The sequence below is a fragment of the Phacochoerus africanus genome, chromosome 4, assembly GCF_016906955.1.
Source record: "Phacochoerus africanus isolate WHEZ1 chromosome 4, ROS_Pafr_v1, whole genome shotgun sequence".
Classification (NCBI taxonomy): Eukaryota; Metazoa; Chordata; class Mammalia; order Artiodactyla; family Suidae; genus Phacochoerus; species Phacochoerus africanus.
In genome coordinates, this window is record NC_062547.1 from 102,169,122 (window position 1) to 102,187,378 (window position 18,257).

General features: G+C 39.3%; 1 protein-coding gene across 3 annotated transcripts in view; it reads right to left on the minus strand.

The window, feature by feature from the left end:
- Positions 1 to 10,785: 10,785 nt before the first annotated feature.
- Positions 10,786 to 18,257, minus strand: part of SKIC3 (SKI3 subunit of superkiller complex) — an 85,791-nt gene continuing 78,319 nt past the window's right edge. For all 3 annotated transcript variants that reach the window (XM_047778311.1, XM_047778310.1, XM_047778312.1), the window contains 3 exons: positions 14,608 to 14,738; positions 12,497 to 12,620; positions 10,786 to 11,600 (listed from right to left, as the gene is read on the minus strand). In XM_047778311.1, coding sequence (XP_047634267.1) covers positions 11,526 to 11,600; positions 12,497 to 12,620; positions 14,608 to 14,738 — 330 coding nt within the window. In that variant the 3' untranslated portion in view covers positions 10,786 to 11,525. The remainder of the gene's footprint in view (positions 11,601 to 12,496; positions 12,621 to 14,607; positions 14,739 to 18,257) is intronic.

The window sequence follows — 18,257 nt, forward strand, 5'->3', positions numbered from 1 at the left end:
TATACTTCAATAAAAAATTAATTTTTTAAAAACCACAACATTTTCAAAGAGTTCAAAGTAACTCTCTTTAATGAACCAAATAAGTGGTTGTAAGAAGGGTTAAATTAGAAATTCACACAGACCAAGAGCCAAGTCATCTCACTCAGACCCATATTTTATGCTACACATAGAGCAACAAAAACAATAAGGATATTCAGCAAGTAGGAAAAAAAAAAAGATATTAATGCACTTTTTTTTTTCCTTGTAAGCAAAAAACGCTCTAACTTGTAGTTCAAATAATAGCACAGGATCCAGCCAAAAGCTGTTCTTGGATGAATCTCTCATATTGGTGTTGACGGGGTAGAACCAGGTGGAACTGAATGCAAGGGAGTAGCAGCTCAAAGGGACCTCTGTCAGTGTTCTCTTGCTGGGGATCCCAAGCTGGGGTGTTCAGAGGCTTGGGGACTCTAGGTGGTCTGAGAACCATGCCTAGGGAGAAGGTGGATCTGTGTGTTGTAAGGCCTGAAGCTATACAGTTGGGATTTGTTGTTGGTGTCCTGTCCTGATGAGTCGGCACAGAAGTCTGTAGGGATATAACCAGAAGCCACTGTTACCTCAGAACAGCAGCAACTTAACTCCAAACAGGAGTGACTGTAAGATCCAGGTAAGGAGTAATAAAGAAAAAAAAAAAGTGACTATGAACAGGTATATATCCCTCTATCCCAAATGTATCCCCACTTCATTTCTTCTTTAGCTGGATCCAAAGATGTCCACAGCCACCCCAGGGGCAACTGACATCAACAGAAGTGGGAGTGGGAAGAGACAGGGGGCTTAATCAATGGACTTACTGTAGTTAAAATGTCTGATTCCCATGCATTTTGTAAGGACAAAGTCCATGTAAGTGAGGGGCCCTGGAGCTCAAGAGCTATGGCTTCACAACAAGTTCGCCTCTGCTCTGGGGACCAGGGGAGCCCTGGGCTTCCCTACCTTTGCCTTTCTTGTGTCACAGATCCAAAAAGATGACAAAAACGGCCAGTTCCTCTCAAGAAGCTCAATATACATGGTGCTTTATTCATTATGAAACACCAATACTTAATCCTCTAGAAAATGTCAAACTTCTCTCCTCACAACACAGGGGAGCATTTAAGTATGTTCAAAATATTTTGCTTCCCTATTGAAGATGAAGGAAAAATCCCTCACCTTATGTTACCCAGGTAACTTCCTTCTCAGCCCCACTGTGAGGTGGATATGCTCACCACCTGAGAGCCCGGATGGCAAGGAGGCTCAAGGTCAAAGGAATAGTGTCCCCAGAGTGCTCTGGACACATCAGCTCTTTCCTTTTCCGCAGAAACTTACCAAGTATCTTCTCATTTCCACGGTATCACCGATAACATCAGCAGGCAGTACTCAAAAACACCAAGAAGAAAAAAACTTGATCTGTAATACCCATGTTTTTACTTGATAAAAAGGTTCTTTTTATGAGATACTACTTTTTACATTTTCAAAGCCTTCATTCCTTCATATGCTGGGCACTGGGAATATAATATTGAACAAACTAAACATGGACCCTGCCCTTGGGTAACTTACAGTCTAGTGGAAAAGACCAGCAATCAAACTTGCAAACACTTGCAAGTAAAGGATACGACAGGAGCACCTAGGACAGTATTTAGCATAAACATGGGGAATCAGGTATAGCAGTCTTCCAGAAGACAGGGTATCCAAAGGGAGATCTCTAAAATATAAATAGACCACAGCCAAGGGAAAGGGGTGCTTGATTGTGGGAGTAGGGGTAGGGAGGGGCGTTTCAGGCTGAAGGTGCAGCCTAAGCAAAAGCCGAAAAGAATAGGACCCATGCCAGCAACTGAAGACACTCAATATGGTCAGAACGTAAACTGTGTGTGGTGGGAGGTAAGAGAGGGAGACCAGGGGAAGTGGGCATGAAAGGGAAAACTGGAGAAGTTAGGGGAGTGGGGTGTCTGATTACAAAGGGCCTTATAACTCCTGCTGAGAAACCTGGGCTACCTCCCAGAGTAGCCTTTGATAGGAGAGTGACATGATCAGGTTTTCATTTTAAAGAAATCCCTCTGGCTGTAGTGCAGAGAACAGGTTACAGACACAATGGAAGAAACCAATTTGGGTGGGAAAGGAGGAAGATAATGCAGGAGAGAGAGGATAATGAGCCTAGTTGTTGCTATAATTGCTGTTTTCTTTTTAGGCCTGCACCCACAGCATATGGAAGTTCCTGGACTAGGGGTTGAATCCGAGCTGCAGCTGAGGCCTGTACCACAGCTACAGCAACAGGGGATCCAAGCCAACATTTGGAACCTACAATGAGGCTTGCAGCAATGCTGGATCCTTAACCCACTGAGCAAGGCCACGGATGACACTATGCAGGTCCTGAATCTGCTGAGGCACCATAGGAACTCTCTGAGCTGAGTTTTAAACTAACCGATTTGAAGAACCTGATGGGTGTGAAAGGGTAAGTGTCCAGTGGTTAGTGAGAGATAAGGCCCTGGAGCATGAGAGAAAGATCCCAACTGAGGATTTAGCACAGGTCACTGGCGTTATGAGAGAGGAAGGAGATTGCCTAGGCCTGGGAGGGGTAGGTGTGGGAAGCGTGAAGGGTTTCCCTGAGAAACAGAGATGAGGGAAGAACCCAAAGGGAAGAGGAGCCTTGTTGAGTAGATGGAGACGGTGAAGTGGGGCGGAAGTATGATAATCTGAGGGTTTCTGTTGTCCCTGGGAGTTCCTGCTAGCAGATGGTGTCAACAAACAGCTTGCAGCTCTACCAGTAATGCTTTAAGGCCAATGTCTGATGAGATTTCCGCCTGTCAAAGAGGATCCTGTCCTACGACGTAAACTTGGAATTTGGATGTATTGCACAACTCAGTAGACAAAGTTTATAAATGCCTTCCTGACTACCTTTCCACATAAAATAAATGTGCTGCATCTTGTCAGGTGCAGACAGGGTGGTGAGCCCTCTCAGAGAGGGACAGGATTATTGCCAGGAAATAAACAGGAGGCTGTTTCAGCTCCTACCCAGCTTGGTATTTCCTTCTTCAGGAGATTCGAGTCATATACATTTGTGGTAAAGATTTGCTGTTTAAAATCTTCCCTTTAATATACAGTCATGAAATTTTCAAACTCCATAGACTAAATTTCCATAAGCCCATGTCCATGATAGAGTCATCCCACTTTATTTTCAGAAGAAATGTACACATGCAATGTGAGTAAAAAATGACTGCTGTGTTCAGCATGATGTCATCAACTGGCTCTCCTTCACAATCTCCAAAGACACAAACTAAGGAAACAGAAAAATAACCCAACTTCTATGCTGGAAAATCTTGAGGTCTGACAGACCCGAGTTTAAAACCAGTGCCATGTGATAAATTCATTTGAGTAATTAAAAAAAAAAATATATATATATGTATATATATATATATGTATATATATAAATAAATAAATAAATAAAATAAAACCAGTGCCACCAGGCAGTCACAGTGCGACTTTGGATATGTTCTCTTACTTTGGAGTTCATTCATCATAAATGGGAATAACTATACCTACTTCGCAGATTATTAAAAGAATTAGAAAAACATTTATTGAGCTATTACCAGGTATCAGGGACTGCACTAAGCACTAACTCATTTAATCCTCCAAACCTATGCCTGTTTCTGAGGTCCAGAGATTAGGGAATTTATAGAAGTATAAAGCACTTAGTATAAAGTGCTGCCAGTATGAAGAGGAGCCAGGATTTGAACTCAGTGCAGAGAATTTGCTCCTAAACATTCTGCTATGTTGTTTCACTAAATACATGAAGACCAGCTAATGCAGTGTCTGATATATCATGGTCATTGTACTTGAAAAAATGGTACTGATTAATAATAATAAACAGAGCCTTTGATCTTTATGGAAAAAAATGAGTTCCATGGTAACTTTTTATCCAACTCTGAATCAGATCGGTGTTCTAAGAATACTTGAGTTCAAAAGGTCCTTGCAGTATGTATAATGGATTGCAATAAACCTAGCAACAGACCAAAGCAGAAAGTAGTGCAAAACATAGATTTCTCCTGGAACGAAATTAAAATGAGGAAGTATTCCCCTACTTTAAAAGCACTTTTGATGGTCTCTGGGGAGGTGGCTAATAGCTAATAAGAAACATTATGGGCCTTGACTGGAAGTGGGCAAGGTGCTGGTACCAGTGTGCAGTGAAGCATATTTCCTCCACAAGTTCCGGTCATCCAAAGCAAACCCAGTAGTTATTACTGCCAGGTCAAAGTCATTAGTATCCAGCTACCAGATGCTTCTCCAAACATTGTGTACAACATTCACAAGAGAAGACTGCAGGGATGGATTTCGAGTGCACAGGGCCTACATGGAAGCATGGGAATGGTGTTGGGTAAATTTACTCCTACAACCCCAAACAACTCCTAAACCAAGGAACCTAGGCCTAAACTCCGCTGCTTAGCACTTTTTTTTTTTTTTTTTCTTTTTGCTATTTCTTTGGGCGGCTCCGGCGGCATACGGAGGTTCCCAGGCTAGGGGTCAAATCGGAGCTGTAGCCCGAGCCTACGCCAGAGCCACAGCAACGTGGGATTCGAGCCGCGTCTGCAACCTACACCACAGCTCACGGCAACGCCAGATCGTTAACCCACTAAGCAAGGGCAGGGACCAAGCCCGCAACCTCATGGTTCCTAGTCGGGTTCGTTAACCACTGCGCCACGGCGGGAACTCCCGCTGCTTAGCACTTAAAGTCTTTTAAGTATTCGCAACAGCAGCGTAATATCCTCAAAAAACACACACACCCATGAGCTTTTTAAGGACATCTCCTCTGCAAGGACTAGTTGATAACTAAAGAGACTAGGATTTTTCAAAACCAAGAAAGGGCTAGGCACCTAAGGCATAGGAGGGCCAAAAGAAAGCTGATGGAAGAGAGGTTTTAGAAAAGCCAAAGAGTAAACAACACCTGGCACTGTGATGATGTCAAGGATTAAATGAGACGATTAGCCCACTGTTGGCCTTGGTTTCTATCAAGATCAGAATTGAACAAGGGTAGGGTACTCCTCATTGTTGTATAGGATTAAATCTGTACATAAAGCTGGAGAAAAAATAACAAATTTGCAAAAAATAAAAACAAAAAATTTGCCTTTGGAAGAGGGTCCCTTCCTCCTAAATTTCTCTCTAGAATTCAGATAGTGGCACCAGGAAAATGGTAGCATCAGGAATACACCTTGGAAGGATACCTGAGTCAGTCCCAAAGACACACACTTCAACTCATTTACATTTCTATGCGGTAATAGCCGTTATTAATACTATTTGCAATACTATTGCAAATGACCTTGGAGACCAGATTCTGTTTGCCTAAGAATATAGATAGTATTGGAGTTCCATCGTGGAGCAGCAGAAATGAATCTGACTAGGAACCATGAGGTAGTGGGTTTGATCCCCAGCCTCGCTAAGTGGGTTAAGGATCAGACGTTGCCATGAGCTATGGTGTAGGTCATAGATGCGCTTGGATTTGGCATTGCAGTGGCTATGGTATAGGCCGGCAGCTGTAGCTCCCATTAGACCCCTAACCTGGGAACCTCCATATGCTGCCAGTGCAACCCTAAAAAGACAAAAGACAAAAAAAAAGATGGTATTAGAAGAGTGAATCTCTGAGCCCACTTGCTCATCCTCTCTGGCGCCCCAGGTTGGGTCTGCTACGTGTGTGTAGTTAGGGTCCCGGAGGCACAAGGCAAAGGCAGCCTCCGTCTGGGGGGACAAGGCTGAGTACAAACGAGACAGTCACCTGCCCTGTGGAGTCCCTTTCCCTCTCCCCTCTCTGCCTGGGCGCCTCCTCACAGCTACCTCTGAATACCTGTCTGCCCTGGGGTCATCTGTGATGAGAGAGAGGGTAACATCTACTGTGCAAAATTATGTGAGAATGAAATGAGGTAACACTATAAAGAGCTTGGCACACAGTAGGCTTTCACTCTATTCTTGCCTGTAAGTCACTGGTGGGTAGAGACTACTATCTCATAAGCACAAAAATCCCCTCTGCTCAAGCAAATAGTACAGTACCAAGAATCTCTACAATGCCAGATCTAACTGGTGCTTTCTTAGACACTATTTGCCCTGAACAAAAGCTTACTGCCGCTTACATATTTCCCAGTGTTCAAAGGTATTTACCACTGTCACTCATTGGGTCTAGGGAATTAGTAAATAATTTAGTCTGAACCTAGTTCTTTGACAGAAAAACCATCCAACCACATATATAGCACTTGTTTTGAGGCACTGTAGGGCTGACATCAGGCAATTTTGAAATATATTTATTTCTACCTTCCTGAAGCTGCTTATGACAATACAGATTTGCCCTCTTAGCAGTGCTTTTTCTCCCTCCATCTCCTTCTTTTCACACAAAGAAACTTCTTTTCCACCTGGCTTTTCTCTTGTGCCCAGAGACACTGGTGTCTCAAACATAAGAGAAATTAACCTTGCCAGGAATACAGTCTAAAACACCCCCACGTAACTCAGTCTGCCAAGATAGAACCCACATTGTCTTTTTCCACACCTCCTGACTTCTCTCCAGGCTAATTTTCAAACCTTTAAAGCCAACAAACAGTCTTTACATAAAAACTATTTGTACACCTATTTTCCCTTTCCTGATTAACCTGAACATAACAATTAAGATCAGAACTTTTAAATCAGAATATGGTGGTTTTTCAAAATAACTCCTGATCATTTGATGCTAAAATATGCAGCATGTTTTCTCCCTAGACATTAAGCAATGACCATATTTTGTATGATCCAAGGAAAGGAAATGGTATTAAAAAGGCAGAGTCGTAGAAACTCAAGTTATTTAAGCCACCAGAGAGTCAGATAATTGAACAATGTGCATATGCTACATAATGGGTGGTCCTTTCTGAATGAAGTATATAACCTATTTGGCATGTAGCAGGCACATGTAATTCCATTCAACCATTCATAGAAGCTGCCTTGCATTAAAATATGCTCAAAGTACAGGTCTGCTTTCCTTCTCAGGGTCTTAATACCTAGAACTGATTACCCCCCTTTCTACAGCAGGGTCTCTTTGAAAAGGTGTTCTACCCTAAAATTTGTAAGCATGGGTCGGCTGGGGAGTGGCACAGTAGAGATGGGCAGGGGAGGGCCACAGGCTGGGCACTGAAAGCCAGAGTTGCTTCTTTGCAGGTGCTGCTCCCAGCAGTTTCAGTATTTTGCCTTACTCACTTCAGACTTAGAAAACTTTGAGGGTCTTGGAACAATAGAACACTCCCATTAGAAATCTGGCTCAAGGCCCTGATTTTTCATACATGCACATTACAAACTGAAGCCCAAGAGATAAGACTTATCTAGTCACATTTCCATTCAATATTGAAATTCAGGTCATTATATACTACTTAGGTTTTGTGAGTGTAATTTCATGCAGTTTCTTTTAAAGAGAATTAGAGTGAAGTACTTAATCATGCTGGTGATTCTGTGCTGTAAAGAGAAGACTGAGTGAGAACAGTTCAGATACTATTACAGAAATGAACAATCACATATTTCTGAGTACTTTCACCATTTATATTTTTACAATAGTCATTTTTAATAACTCATCATCTTTATCTGATGACCCCTTCTTTAGCAACAATTTAGATGACGATCTTCAATTTCAGTGATCTGGTGAAATTTAAATCCAAAGGCATATGTATCCATTTTAACAGTTTACACAATGAGCAATGTACTAATTTTCTACTGCTGCCATAACAAACTACCGTAAACTTAGTGGGTCAAAACCAACAAATTTATTTTTATTTTTTTTTAGGGATGCACCCACGGCATATGGAGGCTCCCTGGCTAGGCGCCAAATCAAAGCTGCAGCTGCTGGCCTATGCCACAGCTGCAGCAACACAGGATCCTTAACCCACTGAGCAAGGCCAGAGATTGAACCTGCATCCTCATAGATGCTATTCAGATTCATTTCCCCTGAGCCATGAGGGGAACTCTCAACAAATTTATTATCTTACAGTTCTGTAAGCCAGAGGTCCAATATAGGTCTTACCAGGATACAAAGTACCAGCAGGGCTACATCCCTTTTTGGGACCTCCAGAGGAGAACGTTTCCTTGCTTTTTCCAGTTTCTAGAGGCTGCCCTCATTAACCTGGGTGGTGACCCCCTTCCTCCATCCTCATAGCCAGTGATGTCAAATCTCTCTAACCTTTTCCCACCATCACTTCTCTCTCTCTGGCAGGCTCTTGCAATTAAACTGGGTTCACTCAGATAATCCAGGATAATCTCCACATCTCAAGGTCCAAAACCTCAATCACATCTGCATGGTCCATTTTGCCACATAGTCACAAATTCCAGGGGATGGGGCATGGACACCTTGGAGGACCATTATTCTGCCCACCACAAGCAGAAGTAACAAGCTAAGCATTTTTTCATAACCCATCTTCTTTATAGAAAAATTAATATAACTTAAACGTTTTTATAAGAGGCATTACATAAGGGAAAGTATGTGGTAAGGCATTAAGCCCAAATGAACTTTTTCACTGATTCAAACTCATGCAAGTTCATGACATGTAAATTATTTTAACAGCCCAGTGATGTCAATATGTAGTAGTTTTTTTTTCCAAAGGATACTCCAAAAAAATTTTTTTTCAATGGACACTCCAATTGTAATTATCCCTCTCCTGGCATCACTTCCCTCCCCTAAAATAAATGGGTATTTCAATTCTAAGTTCAAAATACAAGAAGAAAAAAATTCAAACATCTCATAGCACTGTTCATTAAAAAGATATTCTTAAATTTCTTCAAAACATTTTTTCATCTAAAGATAATTAAGCATTTATAAAAGTATAGTTGTCTAAGGTATTTGTTTAGGTACATCAGAATTTAAAATATATACTGCTACTCAAAAAGTCCTTATGGGTCGAAAAAAGGAAAAACCCATTATTAGCAGCACAGGGACAGTTAGACACTGTGAATGGTCTTTAGCTGCAATAGTGCCTAAATGACTGTATTTTCTAAACCAAAAATGATGCATATACTCCAAATAAGGGAATTTTCTGACTTTGTACTTGCATCTGATACACAAATGTATCTTTCTAAAGTAAAAAAAAAAAAAAAAATTTAAAAAGGCAAAACAAAACAAAAAAATATCTCCAGCATAGCTGAGTGCTATGCCTTACAACAAGCAGTGTGAGGCAGTGTGAGAGCCAGAGAAGTATTCCATCCACTAAAACAAACATGGGAAAAAGGAAGACCTGTCCAGAGACAGGGGTCAACTTTGTCAAAACAAAGTTTACACATTTTTTTTCATGCACAAAAATGGAAATGAATCTGCAAGACACACTCATACATACATAAAAAAAATATGCTTCATTTTTTGTTCCTATAAAATTTTCCCAAAGCAGACAACCAATTTTCTGTGGAGCAACCAAAACTGTATCTTTTATATACATATATTACTTGTCATTAAATATTTAGCTAACCAATGTTTCAAACTATTGTAAATAACTACATCTTTTAATTCCCCTAATGTACAACCTGAGTCTGTCTGTCCAGTCCTATTATATGTAGACTCCCAAATTAAAGGAAATCTGTGGACTCATTTTATAAAGTGAAAAAAGAACATATGTACCATTTTAAAATAAGTTGTTTTGGGCGGGGGGGTTGCTTTTTAGGGCCAATTGGGCAGCATATGGAAGTTCCCAGTCTAGGGGGTCTAATCAGGCCTACATCACAGCCACAGCGACGCCAGATCCGAGCTGCGTCTGTGAGCTACACCACAGCTCACAGCAATGCTGGATCCTTAACCCACTGAGTGAGGCCAGGGATCAAACCTGCATCCTCATGGATACCAGCTGGATTCATTTCTGCTGTGCCACAAGGGGAACTCCCATGAAAGTGATCTTATGAAGCCAGTGACAGCCCAGAAAGTGGAGGAGAACAAGAACTGATTCCTAATGTAAGCAGAGGGATGTGGCCCATTCCTAGGTACAGGCCGATGCACCTTCCTGAGGAAGCAGGAATGCATGGGCACCAGGGCTGCACAGGCAGCCTTTCCAGCACAGCTCTGCTAAGTCTATTCAATGCACTGCATCAGTCTGACAATTGTGAGGACAAGAAAAAATGGGCAGAGAATGGCAAGTGCTTGCTCTTAAAGAAGTAAGGGAAAGATCATCATTGGAGTAACCCAGTGGTTCACAAACATGAATGGCCTAACATTAGAATTTCTCAGGCACACCTTTAAGGTGTGGAATCCTAGCCCCTCTCCTTAAAGTTTCTGATTGCATAGCCCTCAGTGACGATAGAATTCAGCAACACTTGAGGATTCACCACATAACGGTTCATGAGATTAACCTCTGAAGCAAAATTTAATTATAGAATATTATCAATTTATATTATCTCACAAAGTAGTAATGTGAAGGTGCTGGTTTAGAAAAACTAAATACATAAATTATACCACCCATTTTCATACAGTAAATAATATATATAAATGTCTGAAAAAAATTTAAAACCACAAATTCAAAGTAAGCAACATAGAGTTTCTTCAAAAATATAAAGGCCTTTTTGAAAAAGTAAAATAAAATAGGCAAATATGCTTTCATGTTTTAAAATCTGAAATTCTGAAATTATATCTGATATTGATACTCTAAAGAAAACGAGACACAGAGTTCACTGGTGGCTGCATGGGTTAAGGATTTGGCATTGTCAACTGCTGTGGTTCTGGTACAGCTGTGATGTGGGTTCAATCCCTGGCCTGGGAACTTTCACATGTCACCAAAAAAAAAAAAAAAGAAAGAAAGAAAGAAAACAAGACACGATTTCTTTTTTTTTATTTTAAGAAAGTTCAGATTTTCATCATAATTGAAGGAATTGCATGATCAGTTAAATAGTGTTAGCATTATTTTCCTAAAGTATCCATTAATCTTTAAAATTCAGCCTTACACCTGTGTTTGAATTAATATAAACATATCCGTTAGCAGTTTAAGACTCATCCAATATTTACATTACGTTTCTTCAACAGAATCCAAGATGAACCACTAGTAAAACAGGTTATATGACTATTTGGATTTTAGATGAATTAGTCTGCTGAACTCTAGAATTCAGAGAAGAAATTAAATCTTTGAATTTGTTATTTAACAAATAAAATTCTGCATTGTTTTAATCTGCTTTTGCAGATTAATTAGAAAATGGCTATTAAGGCTTTATTGTAAGGAATTACCAAAAAAAGGAGTCCTATTGTACACCATGCAAGATATAGAGATAATAATGATTTACAAATAACTAATGAACAGCCAAGGGAATCATGGTTTTTTTCCTTTCATTACGGACTTTCTCAAAATCAAAGATTTTATCAAATTAAAGTTACATTACGAGTTTATGGAAGATTACATCCCTAGCTTAAGACTGTAAACATTTTTAGATTTCAAAAAAGGAATGGACGATTATAACTGGAGTTTTTTAAAATACTGCTTTGGGGAACAGTCTTGATTCTTTGTTTCATTTTTTCCTAACAGCTTTTTCTTTGCTTGCTTACTATATAAAATAAAGTACTGTCATTGTGAGGATAGTTTCTGATTCAGTTCCAATGCTCTTGTATCTCCATGAGTTTGGGCATTGTTTACCAGCACCTGTGGGAAATCGTGTACAGGAATGTTAGTATTTTCCTCAAGAACGATACCTATATTTAGATTCACAGAAGCCAAGTAAGCCAAAAGGCAGCAAGCAATATCAAACTACACAAGAAAAAGTGACTATGCACAATCCTTTAGGTCTTTTTTGCTGAAATAAACTGTTCAACCAAAGCCAATATCAGAGACAAGCACGATTTACTCAAATGCTCAATGATATAAATGTCAACATTATGATTGTTACCACTGTCAGCACTGCATAAAATTAAAGGTTTTGTTTTATTTGCCTCCACTGCCATGGTCCTAAGAAATACTACAACCAGTTCCAAGAGCATTTATCTGTCTTTTCTTAAGCTACATAGCACATGAGGAGAATGCATTTCCTACAGGTTAAATCAGTGGTTCTCAACCTCAGGTATTATTTGGCAATGTCTAGAAGACATTTTCTGTTGTTATAAGCTGGATGTGGAGAGGATGGCACTGCTACTGGCAGCTAGTGGTTAGTGAGGTTAGGGACACTGTTACACGGCCCAAAACGCACAGGGCAGCAACTCTCGGCCCTCATTCAACAAAGGTCCAAGATGAAATATTTTATTTTATTTTATATATTTTTTTTGTCTTTTTGCTATTTCTTGGGCCGCTCCCGCGGCATATGGAGGTTCCCAGGCTAGGGGTCAAATCGGAGCTGTAGCCGCCGGCCTACACCAGAGCCACAGCAACTCGGGATCCGAGCCGCGTCTGCAACCTACACCACAGCTCACGGCAACGCCGGATCATTAACCCACTGACCAAGGCCAGGGACCGAACCCACAATCTCATGGTTCCTAGTCGGATTCGTTAACCACTGCGCCACGACGGGAACTCCTGAAATATTTTAAATAAGATCAATGTCTTACATCAATGAGCTCGTAGTCATTTTTGGCATGTAGGTGTCTCAGGAGGTACCAACGTGCAGTTGATACAATAGATTTGGGATACCCAGGCTGATACACCACTCTCTCTAGAAGTCGCCGTGTCTCTCTAGGAAAAACGGTATTTATGTTTAGTCCAAAGCACGTAACTTAATACATTTCATATACTACTTTTATACACATTATTTCTCACTCAATAAATTCTTTTGCAGGTCAGGTGCTGATTACTCCATGAATTTTTTTTATCCATATAACAAAAAAGGTAATGATAATGGTTAACATTTACTAGGTATTTACTGTATGTTAGGTACTATGCTAAGTGTTTAATATATATGGTCACATTTAATGTTCACAACTTTATAAGGTAGGTTGCTGCTATTATTCTCATTGTGCAGATAAGTTAATTAAGCCTTTTTCCCAAAAAAAAATGGTAAAGTGACTCCTATTTCATGAGCACTTCTGACTGCTCTACCTCTAATCCTTTTTGAAAATAGGCAGAAAATAAATAATACAAAGATAATACAGAGTGGAACAAGTAGAAATATTTAACATCTATACTAGAAGATAAGTGTTTAATATTAGGCTTTTAGTACATGTTTTCAAGAATGTATACAAAATGTAAACTCAGGGAATGACAGGCTGATTTCCAGTTGTGTTCTAATTTTTCCTTTCCAAATTTACTAACACCCATGATTCCAAAGATTAACATATGGGTAGAAACAATACACACTGTGGTAACTTCAGAAGAGCTGAACAGGAAGATTTTATAAGTAGCAACTGGTTTGAAGCAAATGTTAAAGAACTTGTCCTGAAGATGCTTTTACATAGTAAAGCACATTCTTTTTTCTTAGGCAGTTTTGTTTTTTTTTTTTTTTTTGTCTTTTTAGGGCCTCACCAAGGCATGTGGAGATTCCCAAGCTAGGGGTCAAATCAGAACTGTATCTGCTGGCCACAGCCACAGCCACGGCAATGCAGGATCCGTGCCACATCTGTGACCTATACCACAGCTCACGGCAATGCTGGATCCTTGACCCACTGAGCAAGGCCAGGGATCAAACCTGTGTCCTCATGGATGCTAGTCAGATTCGTTTCCACTGAGCCACGATGGGAACTCTAGGCATATGTTTATTTGGGCTGGTTTTGGGGGGGTGATAAAAAATTATGGGAGGTGCTACCAAAGATTATAGGGGGTTGGGAGTTAAGGCTCTTTAGTCATGTATACTGAGCTACAGCAGAAACAGTTCGTTAAGAAGTTCAAATTATAGCCTACAACATTTCTCGGTGAAAATAGTCACATAAAAAAGGCCAAAAATAAATACAGATCAGTAAACAGTGCTGGAATTACTGATTAGCATGGGTCTTAACTTTCCCTTCACTCCTATTCCTGGTTTTGATGTAACCTTTGCCACATATTTGTGTTAGGTTCTATATCTTCAATACCTATTCTGTTCAAGTAATGTATGCTCCTGAACCACTATTTTACTTAATATTTTGTATTATGTGTGATATCCCTTAAAGTTAAATCTTATTCTCAGAATTTAAAAGTATTCTTGCCTGTTTTTTTTATTCATATGACCATGAAGTTATTTTCTTCCAATTTATTTCTGATCTCATCCCCCTTTCCAATAAGAAAACTGCTAAAATTTCTATATTTTATCTAGATATAAAAATCACATTTATAATGTCTCTGCCTTTTCAATATTTATTACCTTTTATAGCTTATTGCTTTGTAAGAACAATGTCAATTTAGCCATGAACTTTGGTCTTTCGGATTTTGTTTGTTTCTAGAATCCACATTTACATTGTTAGCTCACCCTAAAACAGTAAAGTGAAGAAATTCCAAGGCTTTCTTCACTTGAAATGCTGTCATGCCAACTCTCTCATATCCTATATCTGTGTACCAAATGACTTTTATAAAACAACTATAAGACTTTATTTTCTTCCTTATTGGCTTACTAGAACCAGCCTTTTCAAAGGAGATACATATACAGGAATAACAACAAAATTTGTTAAACTAATTCTAAATCTTTGTTTCCTATAAGGATTAAAAGTGAAGAAACATTTCCAAGAAACAAATGAACAAAGAGTCTTTATACCTTGCCCCCATTTTGCGATTGAATTGTAACAAAGCTTGTAAAAGGACAGCCAGTGGACAAAAGCAAAGTTTCAAGGCCTCAGCTGTAGCTTCCTGAACCAAGGATGGCCAGTGATCAGTGGAGATATTAGCCTATAAAAATAACAGATAAATACTAAATCATAAAACAGCTGACAAAGAAAACCTGAAATGAAATATATTAATAAAACCCCAATATAGGAAAAAGGTACATAGCAGATCAGAGATAAAGAAATTAAATCAAAGTCATCAATTCTGGAAATTTTAAGAATTTTACTTTATGGGGAAAATGTTAAGGTATCTACTACACATGACTTAGGTTGCAAACTTTAGTTTCTTATAGTATGTAGTGACTCAGAAATAACATAGATGAGTATTTCCTAAGAAAGAGTAACTGAAAATAAAATGGTGACATCTACTGAATTATATAAGAAAAAAATGCATTTAAAATCTTTCATTAAAAACCTCAAATTGTAATCAAGATTTCATAATTACAGGTATCTAGAATGTACAATTTAAAAAAGTCAATATAATGACTGACTTTATTACATAGTCCATTTCAAACACTAAATTATTAAAAACAGAAAAGGTGGAGCAATAAACTTGGAGTGCAGTAGAGGCAATAGTAATCTGTATAATCAAAGAAGAGGAAGCCATAGAGATAACGAATTTGAAAATAGAGAAGAGAGGTGTGAGGCATCTTCCATAAAGATGGGAGTAATGGTACCTTGGGTACATCTGGCAAAGAACACAAGGCAAAGCCCCTAATAAGAAAATTATTCCTGATATATTTTTAAAAAGCAATAATATAAAACTCTCACTGGTTGCTTTTATAATGCACTAAGTTCCAAGAATTCATGTAAAGTATTCTGTAAAGTTAGCCAATACTATTATATAATAGTAGCTATATGTAACTAGTATATTAAACAATATGATTAGAATGCAGTTATTTTTGTCTCCCATTATGTCTTTAAAATTTACTACATGAGGGAGACTTTCCTTTGCCCTGGCTGTAAATTACAATAGATCCCATGACTGACATCCAGTCACAGCCACAGTCTTAGTTAGAATGTTTTCTTCTTTTCAATACTGCATTCAAAGGTAATATTTACACCCCACTCCTCTCTCCTCAGCTCCCAGCTAGGGTATGCTGACAGGCAGCAGCAGATGGCTTGTTTCTCTGCCCAACACTCCCACCGTTTCTTGCTAATTGTAGTTTCGAGCTTCAAATGAAATATCAGAAGTATGACTGGTGTTATTGTAATAAGATGATGTCTAGTTCTTTAGGCCTAATAGATATTTAAAGATCTTTTCCTTAACCGTATTTTCCTGGTTTTATCAGAGACTCCCAACTTCATGGGTAGTCTCTTACTCAGGACCAGCCAGCTATGGGATCTGAGGGGCCCAGTGTAAAATATATATGTATTTTTTTAAGATTCTTCTTTTTTATTACTATGAAAGTATAGTTGATTTACCAATGTTTCAAGTTCTGTTGTACAACAAAATGACCCAGTCACACACATTTCCCTGTACCTGTACAGTAGGATCCCACTGCCCATCCATTCCAGATATAAGAGTTTGTACCCTCAACACTCCCAAGATGCCCATCCATCCCAATAAAACCTAAAACCCTGCAGGACCCTTTGTTAAAAATGATTAAGATTTCAAGATGGCGACTGTGGAGCATTAAACCCAGGGTGGAGCCCTGTGCAAGTGTACAGAATAGGAGGCGAACCCACGAAGCAGTCCTGCTCAGCTGCAGTTCCACTAACCTCAGTGAATGAACTCCATTCCACTTACTCTTCACATCCTCTGACAATCTGGAAACCTCTAGCTTCCTTCTGCTGAGATCTATCACTCCTCCAGGTAGTTCTACAGGACAGGATCTAAGATAATCCCTATGCCAGGGCACTATCTCAGTTGGCATCACTCATTCCGGACTCTCGCAAGCTCTAGGAGCATCGCCAACCCCACAATGGAGCAACACTCATTCCAAAGATGGATGGCATCTTGTACCCAAGCATACACTCTTACGCACCTTTGGGATTCACCCACTGCTGACCACTCTCCCAGAAACACTCAGTCACTTTCCAAAACATAAGCAGCTCTCCTTCTGGGAGGTGGAAGGCCTCAGCTTCTGAGGCCTATGTCAGATACCTGTCTATGTGCTTCTAGACATGCACCTCCAGGTTCCTCAGAGATCACAGGTCAAAGTCTCCCTCTCTCTGGCAGCACTCCCTTCTCACCTGGTGGGCATCTGTGTGTGGAAATGTGCCAGGGAGATGATGGGGAGGAAACACCTTTCTCCAAAGAGGTTTCTTCACAATCCTCCAACTATACTTTTCTAATCCTTTTACACCTTCCTTATAGGTTAGTCTTCTACCTGCTTCAGAAATCTGTATCTTGATCTGATATCTTTCTTTGCAATCTGATATTTAGTCTCTTAGCGGAACCTTTCAGTATAATAGCCTATTCATATATCATCACACATATCACAGCCTCTCATAAAACAGCCCAATTTTAATATACCCATCCTCTACACACTGCCAGCTATTTGCCAGAGAAATATGACATCTCCTTATAATAACTGCAGGGAATCAAATCTTAAGCAAAATAGACATGGATGGGGCTTTAAAGTTTACATAGGCATATTTGTAAATGTTATTTCATTTGATATTCCCAACAACCCTATAAGAAGGCAAAGTAGCTATTACTACCTCCACTATCACCAAAAAAAAAAAAAAAAAAAGTTGGGGTGGGAGCTCTAGACAGCTTACTTAATTGATTAAAGTTTTCACAGGTAGTAAATGGTAGAACCAAAACCAAGGATCCTAGAAAAAAACACTTTCTGTGGTAGTCATAGTGGGGAGAGAGGTGCAGGGATACATGGGTATTACTAAACTGTAAGCTAATTTCCTCATCTGTAAAGCAGGGTTCCTATGAATATTAAATAAGTTAATATGTGTAAAGCTCTATAATAGTTCCTAACATAAGCCAAATGTTCCATATGTCTGCTATTATTATTGCTATTATTATTTTATTCCAGGTCAGATTTAACTTCCCAGCATGAAGAACAAACAAAAAACCATATCACTAAATAATATTTATTAACCAACAAATAATAAGTTAGACTAAAAGAGTATCTATTTCTCATATTTCATGAAGAGCATTTATAGGTGCTACATGAGGCTTCTATAGCCCATCAGTTACCAACGTCACAAAGACCTTTGTTAAATATAAATATGGGATGAACAAAACAAAATAGTGGTCAAGAATTACTGTTAATCACCATTTCTTTCCAGCCAAATTCCTTCAAATTTGACTACCATTACTATTTGTTCATTCATTCAAAAGCCATTGGTGGAGGGGCTCCTTTGATAAGCAGAGTGGTAAAACAAGGACACAAAGATGAACAAAACAAGGCCCTGACCTACGGAGCCCTGAAATGTGCTCCATGGAAGTAGCATCAAAACTGAATAAATTTCCTAATTCTTATATTTCTCTGTCAAAATGTCTAGGTAAAGCAAGAACATAGCATTGGCAGTAGACTACCATGGCAAAAGCATGAGGTAATTCAGGCCTGTCTAGGACAATTTCTCCTTCACCCTTCCCTTTCTTTTTAGGGCCACACCC